This window comes from Porites lutea, chromosome 3 (assembly GCF_958299795.1).
Source record: "Porites lutea chromosome 3, jaPorLute2.1, whole genome shotgun sequence".
Classification (NCBI taxonomy): domain Eukaryota; kingdom Metazoa; phylum Cnidaria; class Anthozoa; order Scleractinia; family Poritidae; genus Porites; species Porites lutea.
In genome coordinates this window covers 26,867,490-26,890,510 of record NC_133203.1, presented here as the reverse complement: position 1 = coordinate 26,890,510, position 23,021 = coordinate 26,867,490, and the positions used below count along the sequence as shown (strand labels likewise).

Sequence of the window (23,021 nt, the reverse complement as noted above, 5' to 3'; positions counted from 1 at the left end):
TCCTCGATCTGCTTAATTCTTCATATCCCGCTCAACCTCATTCATTAATTGCTAATTAATACATTTCATTCCCATTTTCTACTCAACTAAGTCGTGAAATGCGAACACCCAAAAGACGACGTCTCTTTTTATAATACTTGAACCCAGTCTCTCATTACTTTAAGGGAACTTGGCTATTAAAACTGACATACCGTGACGGCCGATCATAAGCTCATTACTAGCCACTTATAAGGCCCCCAGTTAGAGACCCATCTACCTTTAGGGTCAGTGCATAGCGCTAGCTATCCTCGACGCTTATTGCGCCGCGGTTATCTACACCATTATTTGCCCCCTTTTTGAAAGATAGTTGTGCACCTATTCACTACGAAACAAAATGAAATGGTGTCTTAAAGTATAGCGGTACCAAATGGTAATGCTAGCAGAAAATTTAATTTGACCGACGATTCAGTTTTTTTTCGGCTTGACTTATCTCTCGGGCTGAAAGGTGATGACGTCATCAAGCACGTGAGTTAGGCAAACGGCTTTTATCTCTGTTCATTTAGAACGGTCCAATTTACTTATTATAGATCTTTAAACTATAGTTTTGGGGCAGGCCACAGAGTAATGAAATTCTTTGATAGTTACGCCTTCTTGTTATTGTAAAAGGCGGTTTGCATGCAATTCTCACCTGGTTGCATGCTTAGGCTCCCGGAGGAGGTACTCCCTATAATGGCCTATACGGGGAGGCTCCGCCCGAAAGGGGTACCTTTTTCAGGCGTCAGGCATATGATAGGGTAGGGATTTTACTCGTTGTAGTATATGAAAGGGTAGGGTAGTCTGTCATTTGGGTCTGTTAAAGGGTCTAAAAGGACTAACAGATGAATTTTATGGCTTTATAAAGTCGAGACAACGTTCTATTTTTGTGATTGATTCCCATTCAAATGACAGTGCATTTACAGAAGTCAAAAGGAATTCAAAGTTCTAAGCAAGGTATATGTAAGGGAAAACATTTGTCAATAGAAGGTATACGACAGGGGTTACCTATTCGTCAAAAATGGTATATAAAAGGGTAAGGGGTTGGACCTTAGGACCCGTATAAAAATTTTTTGAGTATCCTCCCCCCCCCTCCCTTCCGGGGCCTAGGCTCAGCTCACTTCTTTATATATACTGGGCAAAGGCGGCTATTTTATACCACAAACTTTATCGAATCGGCATCCCCCTTAGGTTTCCTCCGACCTAGATGTAAAATCAGAGGAGCTCCTATGGGGTCGATTGTGCTTAGGCTAAGATAAAAATGTAAGTATTTTCTACAAAACCATCAAAAACATAGAAAAAAGATAAAGTCGTGAAATTTATGGTACACTGTATACGAAAACGTACAAAGCAATAAAAGCCTCGCTAAATAAAAGAAAACTGTACTCTTTACGGAAGTTCTTGGTGAGACTAACTTGCTGTATGGGTATCTCCTACCGGGTATACCCATACGGTTTCCCCTATCGGGGCATACAGCACTGGTTATTTAGGTACCCAAATTATTGTGACGTCCTCCCCTCCCAAATCTAGGTTAAGAAGCCCTGACAACTGGGTACGTCTTTATTTATAAACGTAATCGAACAGACAAGTCTGCAAATAGCTGCATTGGATACTGAAATCAATATTGAGAGACTGTACGGGAAAATCTCTGTTAAGGAGCAGACATAATGAGTTGGATCTTATTTGTTAGGAAAAATAATGGACAATATTGTACATACTGTTAGACTGATTGTCTTTTATTGAAAGCTTTAATCACACATAAAAGCAAACAGCACTCACATGCAAGAAATATAACGGAGATGATATCTAAGTAATGGGAAGGTTTGTTGACAAGAATCTCAGTGTTACGAGTAAACACATATTTCTCTTTTTCCACTGTGGCAGACGTTCGAAAGGGAAGGGAAGGAATGGTTTAGGTGCGTGAGAAGCACTTAAGGAAGCGCGAGAAAGGAGGAAGGGGAACGCTTTCCTCTTCTTCCTTCTCCTTCGCGCGCGGTCTCGCGCGCTTAAATTCCCTTTCCTTTCCCATTCGAACGCCTTCCACGCAGGCTAAAGATAATCAAGTTATCCTATAATCATATTTATCTTCCTAGCTAATTGATATAAATTTTACGAGGTGCGATTTTAATCCTCGAATTTTAATACGTTTTTAATAATGGTCTTCCCTCGAAGCGGTTTGGCTACAAACGCAATCGTGCTGTTTGATTTAATTAAGGCACGATTTAATTTTAAAAATCATTTTCACTTCGGGATATAATTAATTAAAGATTTTTCAATCGAAAATATTTCAAATGCAAAAGTTACCTCTTCATCAGCGTGTTTGTTTTTCGCTGAGATGAAAGACTATATCACGACCTTTACTTTGACTACATCTTTACAGGAAATGAACGACAATCTGATAGTGTAAATGCTAAGCCAAGAGTGAATTGGTTCCCCTGAAGCTGTAGTGACATATTTTGCATCCATAAACATATCATCTACAAAACGCGTTGCCAATCAGTCACTCTCAATCACAGCCATTTTGTCTCGTCATGCAACGAGAAGGAGTGGTATGTTACAAGGCAAAACGGCTGCATGGGCCGGGAGACCAATCCCTACAAGCTCGATCAGCCGATTATTGTGTCGTCACGAAAAGTGCCTCCCGACAAAGGAACTAAAGAAGCGCTGCGTGACAAAACAAAGAGCTGCTGCACAGGACTAACATGTCAACATAATAATACAAAATCATGATACTGTTATAAGAGTTTACGATTGACCATCTAATACGACGGAAGTAGCCACAAAGGGCTACAAAGAAAATAACCAAAAACAATACTTTCGCACCTTACGCTTTACAGTCTGTATTTGTAGAATGCTACTCTAAGGAAATTGAAACAGCGTTAAAGTTAAGGACTCCCCTTATTAGGACTGGGGCCTAGATACTTCTTCAATCATTATCCGGGACACTGAATACCACCCGGTGTAAGCACCACCCAAGGTGTGGCCACTATTACAACGTCCTACCCACAATTCCACTCTAACAGCGCCTTGTGGAATGTTCTCACAGTACCCCTCAAATGACCGATGATGATTTAGATAATGGTCCCCAGCAGATGGCCAATGGTTGAAAACAACAGCCTCAATAGTCATTGGTCCACGGCATTCATTTCCATTGAACTTGAAATACCAGCGATTACACTTATAACTACCCAGGACCCTCATGTTTCCCTGGAATGAGACTCTGAGCGCTGAATTAGACTGCAGTTTGTTAAACGCACAGTCCTGGAATACAATCAAACAAATCAAACATACTGTAGTAGGATGAGCAACCGTGTGTGATGATTGATACTAACAACTCCAGTCAAGATTACGTCTAATGTTTAAAAGCTCTGTATTAGCTTCAATTTTTGTCGTCCTTATCCATATGGCCAGGGATCATTTTATCACGCATGATGGGTTTCCTTTTCTCGTCCAAAAGAAACAAAGTAGAAGGTAATGTAACTCAGTCATTTATGCAATGTGTTGGCAAACGGTGGGTGGGAGAGAAGACGTTCGTCTTTTTAATATTTTAATTTAGAAAGGAATAAATTTTTTTTAGGAGTGTGTTATGATTCTTATTCTAATTACCTTAATCTTCCCGTTATCAGTACCGGTCTGTGATTTCCACACACATTGTTTCCAGTTGGTTTGTGGTACTACACTTGCTTGACTTGCTTTGGCGCTTTCTCCTTTCTCTCCTTTGTCTCCTTTTCTTCCTTTCATTCCCGCAATGCCTCGCTCTCCTTTCATTCCCGCAATGCCTCGCTCTCCTCTCATTCCCACAGCTCCTTGCTCTCCTTTCATTCCCAGAAGTCCCTGTTGACCTTTCATTCCCTTTATTCCTCGTGGTCCTCTCTTCCCAGGGGGTCCTTCGCGCCCTCTGTCTCCTCTTGGACCCGGCATTCCTTGCGATCCTTTATCACCAATTTGTCCTTTTACACCTTCCCTTCCTTGGGGTCCGTGTGCCCCCGGGACGCCAGGCACTCCTGGTATACCATTTGATCCTGGAATACCAGGGAAACCCAGAATAGATCGCTGAAGGTAAAGATGACTTGTTATTAGCAGAGACGTAGACGACACGAGATCTGAAATGACTCGGAGGGGGAGGGGGGTGGATGTACTCCTGGGGATTCTTGGTGGGGATGTGCCGCCCGGTTCCCCAAATCCTGACCCTATTTCAGGCCAGAACACGTCATTTTTTACACCCGGTTTCAGACTTGGCCTCTAAAATCCATAGCAGTTTTAGGACCTTGTCTCTAAGAAATTATGCATGTCATCTTTACTTAGATTAAGAACAGCAACGAAAGAGAATTCGCATGATTATTTCTCTTTCCTTCTCATTTGGAATTGAAGCGATAAATACGTTCATACACGCCCGTAGCCCCCTCGCAAACAATGATTCCACACCAAAATGAACAAAGTAATAATCAGTTTATTAAACCCTTTAGGTAGTGTATAACACTAAATTACAAGGGAGGTCAAGAATACGCAGAACACATAATTACACATGGCACAGAAGGCAAAACCAGTTAAATCCTATTGTTAACTGTGGGTAACAAAATTACTAAGGCGGTCCGTTCTGACAAAGCGGAATTCAGAACGAGAAAAACCCGAGCTCAACCTGTACCCATGAGCGACATTCGTGGGCTGCGGTAGCAGGTGTGAAAGGAACCCGGACTCCTTGATGTTAGATATAAAACGCCTGCAAGCCTCATCACAGCGCGACAAAAGTGTAGGCAAGCCACAGCGCACGAGTGCTGACTCACAAGAGCAATCTGGAAAAATGATTTTTAGTGCAGACTTCTGCACGCTTTCCACCAATTGAACCAGACAATTGGGTAACGCAGCCCACAGTCTGTACCCGCCAGCCGTCTCCCTTGTTTTCGAAGCACGGAATGGACCTTGGACAACATAATCCTATTTAAAGGGTTATCTCGCCACGAATGGACTTGGATGGAATCAGAAAAAAATAACAGTTAACAGTGGACAGGCTTCAGGTTTTCGACGAAAGATCATGCTGAATTAAGCGAGGACTTTTAAATAAAATGCCATACACTTTTAACGAGTACTTTTTAGCAAATGATCATAAAGACGTGAGAGTAATAAAATGGTTTCTGGGTGTACCTAATCTACGGGGCAGTACTCCTTTTTATATATATCTTTATGAATTTCTTACCTGGCATAAGTCTTTTAACTCTGTGGCGTTTTGTTGCCGAGGTGAGGTGGTTGTTTCCAGAGAGCCGCCAAAAAAAGAGAGAATCAGGAAAACAGCGAAATGCTGAACCATGGCGGTGAGAGTTGAACGAGAACACAGCGTTTTCTAAAATCAGTGCTACGTGCTCATTTATTTTATAGCAAATATTTTAAGTAAATCCTCAGCTGTTCCGGTATATTGTTTGTTTGTTTTTGCTTGTTTCTTTTTCCTTTTATGGCAATTTTTTTTGCATCTTCTTATTCTCTGTTTATGCTCGCTTCAGAGTACTGAAACAGGGTCAAAAGATGAACATTCCAAAAATAAATGGCAGAACATAAATTGTTTAAAGCAACACAGTTTTATGCATGCTGTCACGGCTTTGTGTTTCTAACGGTACCCGATGCCTTTCCTCTTTAGAGCGCCAAAAATACTTTGCCTTCAGTCCAAGTTGGCTATGTTATGTCAGAAAAGTAGCGGCTCCATTAAGCTCCGACTAAACAAGCTTTAACGTGTCTGGTGTTAGACAGTGTGTTTATTTTTCAACTGCCATATCTTATACCTTGAAGGCGGGGTGATGTGGGGAGGGGGGGCTCCCCATATTAACCTATACGGGGAGGTGCTTCCCAAAAGGGTACCTCTTACAATCCAGGATAGACTATTTCACCTTACTTTCTTTCTGTCTACTTTTGACATGGAGAAGTTAAGAAAAATATATCGGCAGTTGGCACCACTGGAAAAAACGCCTTAAAATGAGTAACATTGCCAAGTTTTGAAAGTGATTGTTGAAAACTGACGAAGATATAGGTCCTCAAAGTCATGAAATTTTACAGATGTTTGTATGATGGGGGCCGGCACAAACTTGCTTCCCCCCCCCCCCCCCCTCCCCCACCACGTACAAAGGTCTGTAGATTTTCATAACTTTGCTGAGCTATATCTCTGCACGCTTGAGACGTATCGCTTTCAAATTTGGCAATTTTACAGCCACTGAAATTAAACTTAAATTCATTAAATCAATTTAAACGCTGCATGAAAACGACAGGAAGACTTTCTGTTATTGCTAGATATGTGTGAGAGGTACAAAAATATCTCCTTCCTCTACTACTGTGATGTTATTGAGATGATTGTTCGCACACAAAAAAATAATAACAAAATAGAAATGGAACAAGAAGTAAACAGTTTTTTAACGGCTATGAACCCACAGACACCGAGTTATTTCCACTCCTCTTAAATGGTGCTCATTCTTAACAGATCGTCTTCATTATTAAACTATTACCATAAACTGTCGCTTATACATCTTCTTGAGGGGTTTTAGGAAGGCGTATAAACGGAGGGGCTTTTAATATCCGAGGGGGCTTATTGATGGCATAGAAAAAGCGCTTCGAAATAAGCAGTAGCATTGTTGATCAAAATAGATGTTTTTGCATTTACTGGTCGTTAATTAAGGCTTCAAAACGTCATTCATTCATTTCCCGGTGGGGATTATATTCAGATGTATAGTATTTTTTTCCTGTACAGCCATGGTATGGGCCCATAACTGAAGAGGAGGACTTATGCGGCGTTTACGGTGTTTGCCGGCATTGGTTCAGGCCAACAGACGGGATACGAAAGGGTACCCCGGCTTTTCTGTCGAAATGATGTGTTAAGGGTTAACGGTTTAGTCCTCGTGGGTGGCCTCCCCATCTTCGTATTTATTTTTGCTGTAGCAGACGATACATACTGGAAAACGTGACCCTACTTTTTGAAACGTATACTTGCTGCAAAACAGTAGCGAGATATTTATGTTAGAGGCAGCCAGTCCTCACTGGGCGATAACAAAATTGTGAGTCAAGCCGAGCACGTAACATAATGGAACTTAAGCAACAATGGCGGGAGGAAGAAGGAACTTGCTCTTGTAACTGGAGGGCTTTAGCCCGGTTTTCACAATATGATTTTTTTTAAAGAAAAACGAAAAGATAAAAACTGGCCAAAAACCGGATGATTAAAATAAACTGTTGCATTACCATACATTTTATTTGGAAATCGGGCCTACAATCGCTACGTGTAAACCAGCCTTAAAACAGCAAAACAAAAAATCAAAATGAATTACAACTTTTTTACACATTTTATTACTATTTTGTACTCAACTAAGTCGTGCAATGCGAACACCCAAAGACGAATGACTTTATGGTTTCTCTTTTTATGAAACGTAAACCCATTCCGTATTGTCTGACATGCTTTCCACTCGCTAATCTCACAACCACAAATGCATGTACACTGGTGAATTATTTCGAAGTACAAACGTAACTTGCCTAATGATTTAATAGCAACCACCCGTTTATACGACCACCTCGTTATTACGACCATACTCTCGATACAAACGTAGAAATCGCTGACTTATTTTTTTATTGTTTTGAAAATCGCCCATAAAAGCGACCACCCCATTATTACGGTCAGGATTTTATAGCCCAACAGTGGTCGCATTGACGGGGTTCCACTGTTTGCTTTATGACTCCCGTTTGAGGGTCGACACTGACCTTCACTGAGCTGAAACAAGGCTAATCGAGTAACAATGCGCTTAACATTAACTGCGTTCTGCACTTGAATATAAATATTTTCTACTTTTTACTGTAAAGCCATCGTTAGCCTCTTTAAATAACGCATTAACATGTATATCATAGTCATTAGAATAAAGAACACAAATATTTACGAATAAATTTATAAGAACTTGTTTAAATAATTAACACTGTTTATACTTGTTTCCTTCCGCAAGGCTCTTTTGAAAATCCAAGACACCAAGATGCCGCAAAACAAAGGAAATTATAAATAACCTCATTTTAAATGCATTTATAGACATAATAGTCTGTTCACTTTTAAAAGTTACTTCATTATATAACTAACAGAAAAACATTTAATTATTCAGTCCTCTGCACTATTAGCTTTCCACAGTATCCGCTTTAACCGCAGGGTCTTGTTAAACTGCGACCTTTTCAATCCAATAAATCTTAGAGCATTTCCGCCTAACAATTTACCCTACAACAACAGATGGATTTTGAATTAAAAGGTTTTTATCTGAAGTTAGACTACAGTCGACTTCTGATAACTCGAACCTTCAAGGGAAACCGAAAAACGGTTCGAGTTATCGGGAGTTCGCACTGAGTTCAAAGAGAATAGCCAAGAGTAAGGTAAAAAACAGTTTTTACTGCAGAGTGAACATTTTAATCACATCAGATTTAATTGTAGAAATGTCAAGTGAAAATTAAAAGACGATTCTAGATTATAAATAAGAACGTAACGTAACAAAACATAGAGCGTGCGTTTTACTGTTTTGAGAAGAAAAGCTGCTTCACGTTAGCCTGTGACCATCAACATCAGCCTCCACTAGTAAACTATACTCCTACAACACGTCAAAAGTCAATGTTTCTGACGCCCGTAGACGGCTTTTTTTCCCGACTTTTTAAGGGCTCAAAACATGGTTCGAGTTATCGAGGGTAAAATTATATAGAAAATGACCTGAGGGGAAAAGAAAATTGGTTCGAGTTAGCGGGAGTTCGAGTTATCAAGGTTTGAGTTACCAAGGGTAAAATTACAGTAAATGTATGACGGAAATCCAGTGGAAATCGATTTTGGTTCGAGTTAGAGCGAGGTTCGAGTTAGCGAGGATTCGAGTTATCGGGAGTCGACTGTTTTTACATTCCCCTATTTCTTCGTAAGATCGTCAGGATAGAGCGCTAACTTACCGGAACGGACGGTTATCTCGGTTTCACATGAACCGAGGGAGCGGGCGTCGGGCTTTACCTATCCATGACGGCCGCCCGTAATGCCCTACCTTGCCAAGTACATTTAGAACAATCTACTAAAGCAGGGTTGGACTAAATCTCTTCAAGAGAGAATTGGCGGGGGGAGGGGTGGGTATTATGTGGGATTCAAAGGGATGAGAATGAGCGAATTGGGACAAAAGTCAAAACCAGGGGAGAGGGGTGAGGCCTATTTCTCATTCTCTTTCGTACAGTGGAACCTCGATATAACGAAACTCTATATAACGAAGTCCTCGGTATAACGAACGATATTTTCTGCCCCAGTTACAGTATAATGTATGGAAAAGAACCTCGATATAACCAAACCTCGTTTTAGCGAACGTAATCGAGGTTCCACTGTAATCAAGCGATACCAATGTTTATAGAGAGGAGAAGTGTGACGTCATGTTACCATGGTAGCACAATAAGAGGGAGTTTAAGCAACGACGACGGCGGCGTTTTATCAATGGCAAAAAAAAAAAACCTGAAACTGAATGTGATTGTTCTGTTACCCTAAGTTCCAGGTCGTCTTTGTACACATCCTCGATGAGTTTTCTGGATGATGTTCTTCGAGAGGAAACGGGTAGTCATAACTTTCTGCTGCAAAAAAAACATAAAAAGTGAATAAATAAACATGCAGGATAATGAGCCTACGCGTGCTGCAATGAGAAAATTGGGAATTTTTGGGAGCCTTTTTTCTGGCTGAAATTTTCGAAAAGGTAAGTTTTGATCCCTATAATTTTCGGATCACTAGACTTATTGTACTTTCAGCTAGGAAATCCGAACAGATGAAAAATTTTTAGGGGATAAAAATATGCCTATATCTACCGTTTAAATACTAAAATACGTTTAACAATGCTATGTTTAAGTGGTTTTGAACTATATTCTCGTTGGGTGCCCCTGATATTATAGCGAATGATACATTTAAGAGGGCTCAATGGGGTTAACCGATAGGCGTAAAACGACCAAAAATTTAGTCGATAGCCGTAAAAATTGACAAATTTTAACCGTTAGTCGTAAATAGGGTCAAAAAGAGTTAACCGTAAAAGAAATTATTCTCCAGAGATGTTAATTTTAAGGAAGGTGCTAAACCCACTTATGGTTACGTTATTTATTTCCCGGCTACTTTGACTCCGTACACACGTCAGGCCAAGCGCTTTCTAGTTGTGACCTATACCTAGGCTCCAATTCCGCCACTCTCTCGGGGAACTAATGTTTTTCATGGCGAAAATCTGGATTCTTGCTGGGGATTAGAATTTGCGATTTTCAGGAGGTCGTGCCTTCGAAATACTAGTGAAACTAAGAGATGCCACTGTTTGTAAAACACGTTGCCCATAAACAACAATCCCTGCAACAATTCTCTGTTTTTCTATGATCTCTAGCCTGCTGGCAGGTATTTAGCTTAACAATGTCAGAAAGCTTAATTAGGCCAAGGTTTGCATAATGAAGCATAATATGATGACGAAGTGGAACGTTATTAATAACTCTCACAACTTTGTTTTGTTGCTTTACTAATTGTGATACTGGAGCTTCGCAATTATTACCCCACAGAATGCAATAGTAGATACTTATCAAAGACTGGATTGTTACCTGTCGTTTTAGTTTTGCGATGATATTTACACTTTTGCTGATTTTACTACTGATGTGGTCAATATGATCATGCCAAGACAAAAAGCAATCAATAACTAATCCTAAGTATTTAATGTTGTACGACTGCTCAAGATAATGGTCGGCAATTTTTAGAGGAGGGTGTAAGTTAGAATTGACTTTTTGTCTCAGTTGGAAGACCAGGTATTTTGTTTTACTTAAATTCAGAGTTAATCTATTTGAACAAAGCCATTTATAAATTGCTGGCAATTTAGTCCAAGTTGGCTATGTTTTGTCAGAAAAAGTAGCGGCTTCAATAAGCTCCAGCTGATCAATAGCGTAACGTGTCTAGTGTTAGTGTGTCTATTTTTTTTTTTTTTTTTAACTCCCACATCTTAAACCTTGAAAGCAGTGAGTGGGGGTGGGGAGCTATAATGACCTATACTGGGAGGCATGGCCCAAAAGTGTACCTCTTTCAGGATAGACCATTCCAACCTTTTTTTTTTTCTTTTTTTCTATTTTTTTAGCTTTTGACATGGACAAGTTAAGGAAACCACCGGAAAGAACGTTTTAAAATTAGTAAAATTGCCAAGTTTTGAAAGCCTCAAAGTTTGGAAATTTTACAAGCGTTTGCCTGACGGTGGGGCCCGGCCACAAACTTGCTCTCCCCCTTCAACCCGCCCACGTAAAAACGTCTGTAAATTTTCGCAACTTTGCCAAGCAATATTTTCGCACGCCGGAGACTTATCACTTTCAAATTTGGCAATGTCACAACCATCGAAATTAAAATTAAAGTTAAAATTCATTGAATCAAATTAAACGCTACATGAAAATGACAAAAGACAGTCTGTTGGTACTAGATATGTGAACGGTCCCTTACCATGAATTGTCGCTAATAAGCCCCCGGATTATACATGTACATCTTCTGAAGGGGTATAAACGGAGGGGCTTTTAATATCCGAGGGGGCTTATTGATGGCTTGGAAAAAGCGCTTCGGAATAAGCTGTAGCATTGCTGATCAAAATAGATGTTTTTCCATTTACTGGTCTTTAATTAAGGCTACAAAACGTCATTATAAATCTAATTCAATTCAGTCCAAGCAAGAGAGGAGCTTATTATACCCTGTAGGGCTTATATTCGGTTGTATTTTTTTAGTTTACAACCATGACATGGGCCCATAACTGAAGAGGAAGGCTTATGAGTGCAATCATATAAGACGATTATCTGTCTGACGCGAACTTTCCACCGGATAACCCGTCTCAGGCGGATAAAAATAATCCGTCTCCAGTTTAAATACAGCCAACAGAGGGCATACAAAAGAGTATCCTTTGTGTCAAAAATGGTAAGTGCAGGGTTAAGGTGTTAGTCCTCGCGGCGAAGCCTCCCCATATAAAACTGTCTTGAGTAGCCTCCCCGGCTATTACGATCTAGAGTCAGTCAAAAAGAGAGTGCATCGTCTCCCTTTTCATTTTTGCTTTAGCAGACGTTACATAATAGGGACGTTAAGCACCGACAACCAAACGGACGACGACGACGCTTCGCAACCGAAGCAGACTGGGTCAAGGGTTTTGTTTTCGGTGGGGAAAAAGAAGTTTAAGCAGTTCAGCTTCTCAGACAGACAACGACTTTTTTCTTTGAATGCGAAGAACTTTGTCTTGTTATTGCATTCAAAGACCTCCCTAATTTGCATCCTATAAGCTATGACGATGGTTTAATTGACGATGGCAAATTTACTATTTTTTACGACCTGGATTATTTTATTTTGGAGGCTTTCTCATCGTCGTGCAGCTTTTGATTTTGTTTTGAATTTAAAATTGTATATCGATCTCCATCAGCTCTTGACTTGCAGGTTACGCTAAATTTCGGCTACTGAAGAGAATCAAGAGTTGCTGCAATGTTTTCTCATATTTGTCCTCCCTCAGGGCTCCTCATAGCCACGTCGCGTTCCAGAATCCACTTGAAAATAGTTGCCTTTACTAGCGGCTAAAAAGAACATGGAAAATTATTAAATTTTAGTACGATAAAAATGAACATTTATCCTATAGTAAAACCTAGAGTGCACGAGTAAGCATAGACCGTATTGGAACGAATATCATCTAATCTAAAAGGTTCGGAAGATAGCAGAGGAAAGCTTACTTGTCGTTCCGACTGGTTGTTCCGCCATCACTCATGTTTTCAAACAAACCGAACCTGAAAAATAAATTCAAGTTTGCAGGCGAAGAAATCGACAAAGTGCTTAACATTTGGATTCTGCTAATCCACAAAGAATATATTTCTACTTGTACTAGATGACAAGGGGGAGAAATAGTGATTTATACCCCAAAAGTATAGCTCTATACTTACGTTTTAGCGACGACGGCAAACTTCCCTGAATTTCGTCGTCGACGAAGGCTGAACGACGTTTTGACAACCTTACGCATGTCCAGAAGGTTCGCGCGGGAAAATTTCACTTCCGGTAGGCTTCGTCGTCCCATTTCGTCGTGGATACTTAAGTTCCAATTCTCGTCCCAGAGCCCGTCGTTTCTTGGTCACATGGTCTTGAAACGAGGGGCTCTGGAAGCAGCCGTTACCAGCTGTCCGTAAATTGCGGACATCCGGTCACGCATGTGCAGAAGTTACAAATATCACTGCTCATGCTCATGGCGGATTTTTGTCCCTCAGCTTAAGACACTGTTGGGTTGCAAAACTGAGACAATCAATCGGCAGATTATCGTCTGAATTTAATATGTGAGTTCACGTTTGGCGAAAACAAACACTGGGAAAGCAAGATCGCGGAGATCAAAGGTATCTTGTTCCATGTCCTACAAATGCTATCTTTAATATTTCAAAACGTCTTTTGAAACAAAACAATTCATGTGATGTGTCATTAAAGTGGACAGGAAAAAAAAAAAAATGCGTATATTCGTTTCACTCTACCTAGTTGTGTTTTTTTCCTGTGTTCTGATTTCGTTTGAGGTGTCGAATGGTAGGTTTTAATTTTGCCCATGAGCATTTGTGTACTACTGAAGACAAGACAACCGAAGGTTTACGTCAAAACAAATCAATATTAATCATGTTGCTGTCCCAAACAGGGTAAAAAAAAAAGTAAAAACTTTGTCCAGGAGAAGTGACAGGTTACTGGAGGGGGACCATAAATACCTGAGAAGTCTCTTACACTTCCATGGACTAGAAAACTGAGTGCATCAAATTCCGACCCTAACTGACAAATTCCAACCCTAACTGAAACTTGATTCATTCAGTTTCCTAACCCTAATCATAAAACTTAAGGGTCATTTGGTGTTTATGGTGGCCATCAGTGTTTGCGAAAGGGGACATTTATCTATTAGAGGTTTATCCTCCTAAAGATTTCAGTTATCATCTCCTAACTAAATACCATCATCAGTACCTCAAAGACGGAGTTGTAAACAATTCTGCTATCAAACTGAGAAAATCGTGAACGCCTGAAAATTTTCAGGAATGTTGATTGTGTAGTGACTAATCACCATAAAGTCTAGGACACATGAGCAAACCTCAAAGGGGTAACGGGTTTTAATTTTTTAATTTTTCTTTTTTTGCGAAAAAGGGGGGGGGGCTATATCTAAGGGCTATATAACTGGAAAAGAAAAAGCGATTCGAAACAAAATACTTTTTGCATTTACTGGTTTTTAACTAAGCTTTAAAATGTAATAGTGGAAGCTTAGGGAGGGCTTATAACAAGGAGGGCCATTTTTTCTTGTTTTCTTCTTTACTTCTCACTATCTGAATGCCTAGAGCGGGTTATCATAAGCTATATTGCTGTACTTTCTTATCTGGAACAGTTAAATGTAGAGTAATATGCACTTTATATAGACTGTATACTTTAGAAGACCCCCTTAAGAAGTAGACTTTGAGTATTACACAACCCAAAAGCATTTTCTTGGGTAGCTGCTCTCGTCATGTTTTGAAAGTGGAGTGCAAGGCCTGGTTTGAAATTGGGGATAGATTTTTGGATCAGACCTGAAATAGGATAGGGAAAATCACATAGTTTGGTCAAACTTTGGCAAGGTAAGAAGCATACTGCATGCAGGGCCAACCTGACCTGAATTTTGGGGGTACCGTACAGTCGTATTGAAGCTGAATGTGTTGCTTTGTAAAGTTAAAGTACAATATCTTCTCACAGCTGTAATTGTATAATTGTTTAGTTCACTTAAAATTGATTATTTTGACTTATAATAGGGTTTTCAATAAGGAAAGAGTTTTACCAGAACTGAAGCAATGGCTAGTGGAAGCAAGTTTTAATTTGGTCGTTATATGTCGATAATCAAGCAAACTAAGATGCCATACGCTTCAGTAAGCTAAGGCTGTGTGCAAGCTCAAGGAGGGGGAGGATAGCAGAGGTGGATAGGATTAGCTACTAAGCTAGAATATTACTGTTGCTCAAGCTATTATGTTACCCACCCTATCGAATGTGACATAATGAAAAATCCAGTTGTAATCATCATGAATAACCACTTTCTCCTGCAGTATGATGCAAAATAGACTACTCTAGGCTGTTGTTCACTTATTATTTTATTTATCAACACCCCAGTTGTCCATAACATTTCCAAAAACCGGATTGCCGCGATCGACGTAAATCAGACACAGATTTCATTTTGCAGTTCAAGAGGGCAGGAAGTAAAATGTTATGTGCCCTAGATTATATTTTTAATTTGCTCTGCGCATTCAATTACTTTAGCCAAAGAAAAAAATCGCATCTTCCGTTGCGTCCAAAGCCACTAGCTCGTTACAAATTAAGCCGAGTGTCTCTGGGTACAAGAAAGTTAAGGTCCCTATTAACAATCTAACACGACGAAAGTAACCACAAAAGCCTAAGAAGAAAATAACCAAAAACAATACTTTCGCACCTTCCGTCTATCTTTGTAGAATGCTATTCTAAGGAAATTAAAACAGCGCCAAAGTTAAAGACTCCTCTTATTAGGACTGGGGCCTAGATACTTCTTCAATCATTATCCGGGACACTGAATTCCACCCAGTGTCAGCATTACCCAGGGTCCAGCCACCACTACACTGTCCTACCCATAATTCCACTCTGACCGCCCCTTGTGGGATGTTTTCACAGTATCCCTCAAATGACCGATGATGCAGCAGATGAGGGTTCCCAGATGGCCAGTTGTTGTAAACAACAGCCTCAATCGTCATTGGTCCACTGCATTCATTTCCATTGAACTTGAAATACCATCGGTTACACTTTTCACTACTTCCATAGACCCCCATGTTTCCCTGGAATGAGACTTCGAGCGCTGAATTAGACTGCAGTTTGTTAAACGCACCGTCCTGGAATAAAAGCAAACAAATCAAACATATTGTAGTTAGGCGATCAACCGTGTGTAATGATTGAAACTAACAACTCCAGTCAAGATTACTTCCTAATGTTTAAAAACTCTGTAATAGCGTCAATTTTTGTTGTCCTTATCCATATGGCCAGGAATCATTTTATCACAAATGATGTGGGTTTGTCATTTTGTGTTTTGTTGTTGTTGTTGTTGTTGTTGTTGTTTTTGTTTGTTTTGTTTGTTTGTTTGCTTTTTTTTCTCGTTAAAAAAATTATTATTATTATTATTATTAATTAGTTATTTATGTAATGTGTTGGCAACTCTTCTTTGAAATATTTTAATTCAAAAAGGAATGGATTTCCTTAGGAGTGTGTTATGATTCTTATTTGTATTTACCTTAATCTTTCCGTTATTAGTGCTACTCTGTGATTTCCAAACACATTGTTTCCAGTTAGTTTGTGGTACTACACTTGCTTGACTTGCTTTGGCGCTTTCTCCTTTCTCTCCTTTGACCCCTTTTCTTCCTGGATTTCCCACAATACCTGGCTCTCCTTTCATTCCCAGAAGACCCTGTTGACCCTTCATTCCCTTAATTCCTCGGGGTCCACTCTTCCCAGGAGGCCCTTCGCGCCCCCTGTCTCCTCTTAAACCTTGCATTCCTCGCGATCCTTTATCACCAATTTGTCCTTTTACTCCTTCCCTTCCCTGGGGTCCGTGTGGGCCCGGGACGCCTGGCACTCCAGGTATACCATTTGATCCTGGAATACCAGGGAAACCCATCATAGATCGCTGAAATTAAAGTAAAAATGACTTTTAAGAGCGACTTTCTGTAAATACCATGGATAAGTGTGCAAGATGGAAAAATTGAAATCCCCCAAACTTTGTCACAACAAAGCCCTTTGCCGAAACTATTTTAGAAAATAAAGGACTCAGTTCTTGGACTTAATATTTTCCAAAATAATCAATTGTTTTAATTTTCACCTTCGAGAGGCGTTAAAACCACCGAAAAATGTGCTTGATACCCTCGCTTCGTGAATGAAAACGGAAACTAATACCATGACTTTTCTTATATTAAACAATTTCATCATCCTTCCTTTGTATCTAAAGGTTGTTATAATTTCAAAAGATCTGATTGTTTATTTTTTTTTTTAATTACCCCCTAGATCAGCATTATCGCAACCATCAATTTTGCCAATTTTCAACAGCGAAAATCCATTCCTGGTACATGGTTTTCATTAGACAATGGTATTCCAGAGAAAGAGCAATGCTTCCCCTATCAATCTGTGAAATAAAATTCTGGGGCATTTTAAACTGCGAGTTTTTTCAGCTGAAAACATTTACGAAACTTTTACCACATTTACGACCTTTGAACTTGCAGTGGTATCAAGTTGATGAATACAAGCGCGAACTTAGACAGCATTTAAAACTCTGGCGCAAATTCGCCCTTTTTCCGCCAGTTTAAACACCAAAACGATTCTAGACTGCACAGTGGTAAGTTTTCAAAAGGAAACGCGTTCTATTGTGCGGAAGTGAGCTATGAACTTCTTGACAACAACACTTTCCTTACATGCGTAAATGTTTACTTTTACCCCTTGTAACAGGTATCATTTACGTACAAAACGGCTTTAGTGTCGATAGCTATTCTCTAAAACGTTCTCATTTCTCATGAAACAAATCGTTATAGCTATAAAAAGGAAAACATTTTGACCTACCTCTCATTTTTTGACTTTTTTGACAACAGACCCGAATCCTTTACAGTGTTCTTCCTTTAGCGAAACGAGAGATTGCATGATAAAGAACTAAGAGACCCAGTTTATACCTCAAAGACAGATACCATTCTAAAAAACAAACTCACGCCACCTTCTGTAACTATAAAAGCGAAACGTGTAAGTAATAAAAATCTTTAGTTTCCTTGACTTATCCGCTAGAGTGACCCTTCAAATGTAACACTAAAAAAATATTTTTTTCGTCAAAAGACTATGAAGGGGTAGGCCGGCCCTTATACAGTGGAATCCTGATATAAAGAACGTCTATGGAACTAAGTCCTTGATATAAAGATCGATTTTCTGGACCCCAATAATAGTAAAATATAACGTAAACCCTCTGTTAAGCCCCTCCTCTGAAATAAGCCCCCTCTCCCTAATAAGACCCCCCCCCCCCTTTTCTCGGATGACATTTCAGACTACGATTTAGCGCTTTTTTCAGCAGAAGTTTATGTAAAATAAGAGACTATAAGGGCCCACCACTTCATAGTCTCTTGTGGAAAACTAAGGATATTGATTATTTAAATGTTTCGCTTTTATAGCTACAGAAGGTGCCACGCGAGTTTCTTTTTCAGAATGAGATCTGTCTTCGCGTTTTTCCTACCCTGCGAACAGAGTCTCCTTCGATCTTCTTAGATAAGTCGGGCAGAGGAAGGAACCTCTGCCGACATCCTCGACAATTCATATTGAGCATGCTCCAAATTCAAATTTTTCTGCGACGTCAATCAAACCGTTACCGTAGCATCCACTGTGTTTGTCAGCAAATGTAAATGTTAGCGGGAACGTACCGGTTCGTTTTCACCCTTCCGTAGCCGTGTTTCCTCTGGATCTGGAAGCTCTATAGGAACAATTTCACCTTTGGCATCTAAACTTGCCATGTTTCAGTGTAAAGAAGATAAAAAAATCTTATAGCTAAAGTAAAACGACCCCAAACTTACGGTGCTTTTCAAAAACAAAGCATCTAACCTTGAAACACAGAAACACACAAAACGAATCGAAATCCACCAATCACAAATCACGAACGACGAACTTGTGTCTCCTAAGAGGTTCGCTAAGATGTATAAAAGGCGAGAAAGCGAAGAAAGCGCCGCTTCTCGAGATTTTGATTGACGTCGTAGAAAAATACGAATTATAAAGACGTTTTTGGCATCGCAAGTCGGGTGTTATCCACAAAAAGCTGTAAAAGCATCGATCATTTAAATGCAACATGGATTCTGTAGCCTCATGATCTTATTTTGAATTAATGTTATGGCAAACACAGAAGAATCAGCATAGACATTATTTCTTAAATATTTTTATTCAAAACCCATTTGTTTATCCTTCCAAAAACTTCGCGTAACACTTACTGGATTGTGGATCCGTTCACGCAAGTTAAATCGGCTAAGTACATGGTTAAATCCAAAACAAAATCCATCTCGAATCTGGGTACATTTTCCAATTTTCTAAAACTGAACGTTCAATCTATAATTTTATCAAAATTCCCGCATGAAATTGAAGCGGCAGCTATTTCTTTTTCTATGGACCGTGGGCGCAGAAAGAGTCAGCAAAATTCCAGAATATGCGTGCGTGCACAGATAAAACCGGTTTTTTCCAGTATAAAACTTGTCTGACTCATCCAAAAAGCTGGAGGATCGGCAGATCAAAGGAACTTGAAGATGTCGGCAGAGTCGCTTCCTCTTTCCCGACTTATCTAGGTAAGGTTGAAGCGACTCTGCTAGCAGGGTACTGTTTTCCTGGGTCTCAAAGTTCTTTGTCAGGCAATCTCGTTTCGCTTAAGGGAGTAAAGGATTCGGGTCCGTTGTCAAATAATGTGAGGTAGGTCAAAGTGTTTTCCTTTTTTTAAAACTGTAACGATTGGGTTCATGAGAAATGAGAGCATTTTAAAGAATAGCTACCGACACTAAAGCAGTTTCGACATAAATGATTACTGTTACAAATACGGCAAAAGTAAACAAATACGCACGTAAGGGAAGTGTTGTAGTCAAGAAGTTCATAGCTCACTTCCGCGCAATAAAGTTGTTTTTCCTTTTGAAAAGTTACCACTGTGAAATCTAAAATCATTTCTGGTGTTTAAACTGGCGGAAAAGGGGCGAATTTCCGCCAGAGTTTCGAATGCTGTGTAAAAAGTTCCTGCTTGTGTTCATCAAAAACACTGCAAGTTCAAAGGTCGTAAATCACGCGAGTTTCGTAAATGTTTTCAGCTGTAAAAACTCGCAGTTTAAATTGCCCCAGAATTTTATTTCACAGATTGATAGGGGAAGCATTGCTCTTTCTCTGGAATACCATTTTTCTAATGAAAATCCATGTACCAGGAATAATTAAGATTATAATTCCGTTCATACACGCCCATAGCTCTCTTGCAAACAATGATTCCGCACCAAAATAAACAAACTCTATACCCGCCGGTCGTCTCCCTTGTTTTCGAGGCACGGAATGGACCTTGGACATCATAATCCTATTTAAAGCGTTATCTCACCTCGAATGGACTTGGTTGGAATCAGTAAAAGCTAACAATAGACAGGCTTAAGGTTTTCGAGGAAAAATCATACTGAAGCGAGGACTTTTAAATAAACTGCCATACAATTTTAACGGGTACTATTTAGTAAGTGATCATAACGACGTGAGAGTAATAAAACAGTTTCTTGGGGCACCTAATCTACGGCTCAGTGCTCCTTTTTATATCTTTATGCATTTCTTACCTGGCATAAGTCTTTTAACTTTGAGGCGTTTTGTTGCTGAGGTGAGGTGGTTGTTCCCAGTGAGCTGCCAAAAAAGGAGAGAGTCAGGAAAACAGCGAAATACTGAACCATGGCTGTGAGAATAGAACGAAAACACAGCGTTTTCTGAAATCAGTGCTACGTGCTCATCATTTTATAGCAAATATTTTAAGTAAATCCTCTTAGTTCCGGTATATCGTTTATTTGTTTTTTTGCTTGTTTCTTTTTCCTTTTATGGCAATTTTTTTGCATCTTCTTATTCTCTGTTTATACCCACTTCCGGGTGCTGAAACAGGGTCAAAAGATGAACATTCCAAAAATAAATGGCAGAACATAATTTTTTAAAGCAACAAAGTTTTATGCATGCTATCACGACTTTGTTTTTCTAACGGTACCCGATGCCTTTCCTATTTAGAGCGCCAAAAGTAGAACTTTGGCTTCAGTCCAAGTTGGCTATGTAATGTCGGAAAAGTAGCGGCTCCATTAAGCTCCAGCTAAACAAGCTTTAACTTGTCTGTTGTTAGACAGTGTGTTTATTTTTAAACCCCCATATCTTATACATTGAAGGGGGGAGGGGGGGGGGGTGAGTTGGGGAGGGGGGCTCCCCATATAAACCTATACGGGGAAGTGCTTCCCTAATGCTTCCCTAAAGGGTACCTCTTACAATTCGGTATAGACTATTTCACGTTACTTTCTTTCTGTCTACTTTTTATATTGAGAACGCCTTAAAATGAGTAACATTGCCAATTTTTGAAAGTGATTGTTGAAAACTGACGGAGATATAAGTCCTCACAGTCGCCAAATTTTACAGACGTTTGTATGATGGGGGCCGGCACAAACTTGCTTCCCCTCCCCCCCTCCCTCCCTCCCTCCCTCCCTCCCCCCCCCCACCACGTACAAAGCGTTGTAGATTTTCACAACTTTGCTGAGCTATATCTCTGCACGCTTAAGACGTATCGCTTTTACATTTGGCAATTTTACAGCCACTTAAACTACACTTAAATTAAATTTAAAGGCTACATGAAAACGACAAGAAGACTTTCTGTTAGTGCTAGTTATGTGTGAGAGGTACAAAATATATTTGAGTGTAAAACTAACATAGCAGTAGGGGAACACTAAATGGGGACACTTTGAATCAAAGTAAGCAACTATTGTAGCAATTCAAATCAAATTAATAAAACTATTTACAAGTGTACCATTATTGACCAGAGACCGAATGTAAAATTTAAAACATTATTACACGTGTATATTAATATATTATTACCAAATTAAAAAAAAAAAAAGCTATTCACAAGTGCGTATGAGCTTCGCAAAAAAAAAAGAAATAGTAGTGTGTTTATTACGCACTATATGAGTGCAATTTGAGCACTGAGCGTCAGCAAGCAAGGAATTTAGGTGAAGCTGTCGAATATGCTGCTTGAACACAAATAGTTTAGGAAGGTCCCTGATCCTTTTAGGCAGTAGAATCCTTACCTTAGGGCCAATATACGTTATAGAAGCCTTCCGCCGTGTGTCATCGTATTTAATCAAGGTATTGTTCCTCAGTAGATATTTGGTGTCTGTCCTCTGGAAAAGGTCAGCAATGTGTTTAGGACAAATATTATTCTTAACCTTGTAGATCTGACGGAACTTGCTAAAACGTGGCTAAAGAAATTTCAAGGGCATTTTAACAATTTGACATCTAAGTTGAATGGAAAACAGTGAAAAGTCATTAGCTAAGGCTCAACAATCACAACTTTATTGCTGGCAATTACAGACGGTAAATTTCTCTCCCAGAAGTAACATGCAGGACTTTGCGATGAAGTAAACAACATTGGAAACGTCGGGAAAGTATTTACTTTTTAGTCAGTTAAACCATGAGACCCATAGCTAAGTCACTGCCGAAAACACTAGATTTAAAATCTACAATATTTGAGCACAGAATAGGCTTTCTAAGACAAAATCACCTGCACGTCTAAACACTCACGAAGCGTTTTTATGCTTGGCACAAAGTTTTCTGTTAACACTAGCTCAACCCTATACCTGAGTTTTGTCTGTCAACACCTTCAGTAAATCACGACTTTCGCGGCAACACAACACTTCTGAGAGGCACTCATGATATTTCCACGCTTAACACAGGCGAAACATTTGTCAAATTACTCCGTAAGACTCTCGCTTTCTCTATATAAATCGTCGCATGGAAACTTCGATTCATACAGTCGATTTATTCAAGATCCCAGATGTAAACCAGCTGTTGAAAAGGAGGCATAGGGCCCCCGCCTTCAAAACAATTTTTAACAAAGAATTTGGCCTGGTCAGAAATCAGCATCAATTTCTATCTCGCCGAATAAATTTCATCCCTAGAACCTACATTGTGAGGCCAAAGACTTGCTACTGCCAAAAACAAAGCTCCCAAGATCCAATCTTTCCGTCTCATGCCCGGGATCAGTCTTTCACCCGTGTAGCCCGAAATGAGACGAAATACGAGAAGGTATTGGACGCGGTAGACTTTGCCAGTCGTGATAATTCATAAGGAAAAATTTGCTCAAGGCACCCCAAAAAAACTCTACAACAACCCACATGAGAGCCAAGTTCATTTGATACGATACAGTGAGAATTATCGGAAGTTATGAAAAACGTCTTTTGGGTGGGGGGTGGGGCAAGAGGGGGTGGTAGGTTTATAGCCA

The 23,021-nt window shown here is 39.7% G+C and overlaps 2 protein-coding genes and 1 pseudogene across 2 annotated transcripts; all 3 read right to left on the bottom strand.

Annotated features, from left to right (window-relative positions):
- The window catches only part of LOC140930810 (uncharacterized), a 26,182-nt pseudogene extending 5,723 nt beyond the window's left edge, over positions 1-20,459 (bottom strand).
- On the bottom strand, positions 2,914-5,317 carry LOC140929947 (uncharacterized). The gene is made up of 4 exons (XM_073379626.1): positions 5,207-5,317; positions 3,855-4,065; positions 3,619-3,773; positions 2,914-3,273 (listed from the first exon to the last, which is right to left on the bottom strand). Exons 1-4 carry the CDS (start codon positions 5,315-5,317, stop codon positions 2,914-2,916), a joined length of 837 nt encoding a protein of 278 aa, XP_073235727.1.
- On the bottom strand, positions 15,471-16,532 carry LOC140930825 (collagen triple helix repeat-containing protein 1-like). Its single transcript, XM_073380537.1, has 2 exons — positions 16,272-16,532; positions 15,471-15,876 (listed from the first exon to the last, which is right to left on the bottom strand). Exons 1-2 carry the CDS (start codon positions 16,530-16,532, stop codon positions 15,517-15,519), a joined length of 621 nt encoding a protein of 206 aa, XP_073236638.1. The 3' UTR covers positions 15,471-15,516.
- Positions 20,460-23,021: the final 2,562 nt, after the last annotated feature.

Excerpts from the sequence above, each read along its gene's own strand:
- LOC140929947 (XM_073379626.1), bottom strand. The coding sequence starts at position 5,317 with ATGGTTCAGCATTTCGCTGTTTTCCTGATTCTCTCTTTTTTTGGCGGC. Across the intron at positions 4,066-5,206 it reads AGTTAAAAGACTTATGCCAG|CGATCTATTCTGGGTTTCCC; the intron begins GTAAGAAATTCA and ends CTTTACCTTCAG. Across the intron at positions 3,774-3,854 it reads AGGAATAAAGGGAATGAAAG|GAGAGCGAGGCATTGCGGGA; the intron begins GTCAACAGGGAC and ends CGGGAATGAAAG.
- LOC140930825 (XM_073380537.1), bottom strand. The coding sequence starts at position 16,532 with ATGCAAGGTTTAAGAGGAGACAGGGGGCGCGAAGGGCCTCCTGGGAAG. Across the intron at positions 15,877-16,271 it reads CTAATAACGGAAAGATTAAG|GACGGTGCGTTTAACAAACT; the intron begins GTAAATACAAAT and ends CTTTTATTCCAG.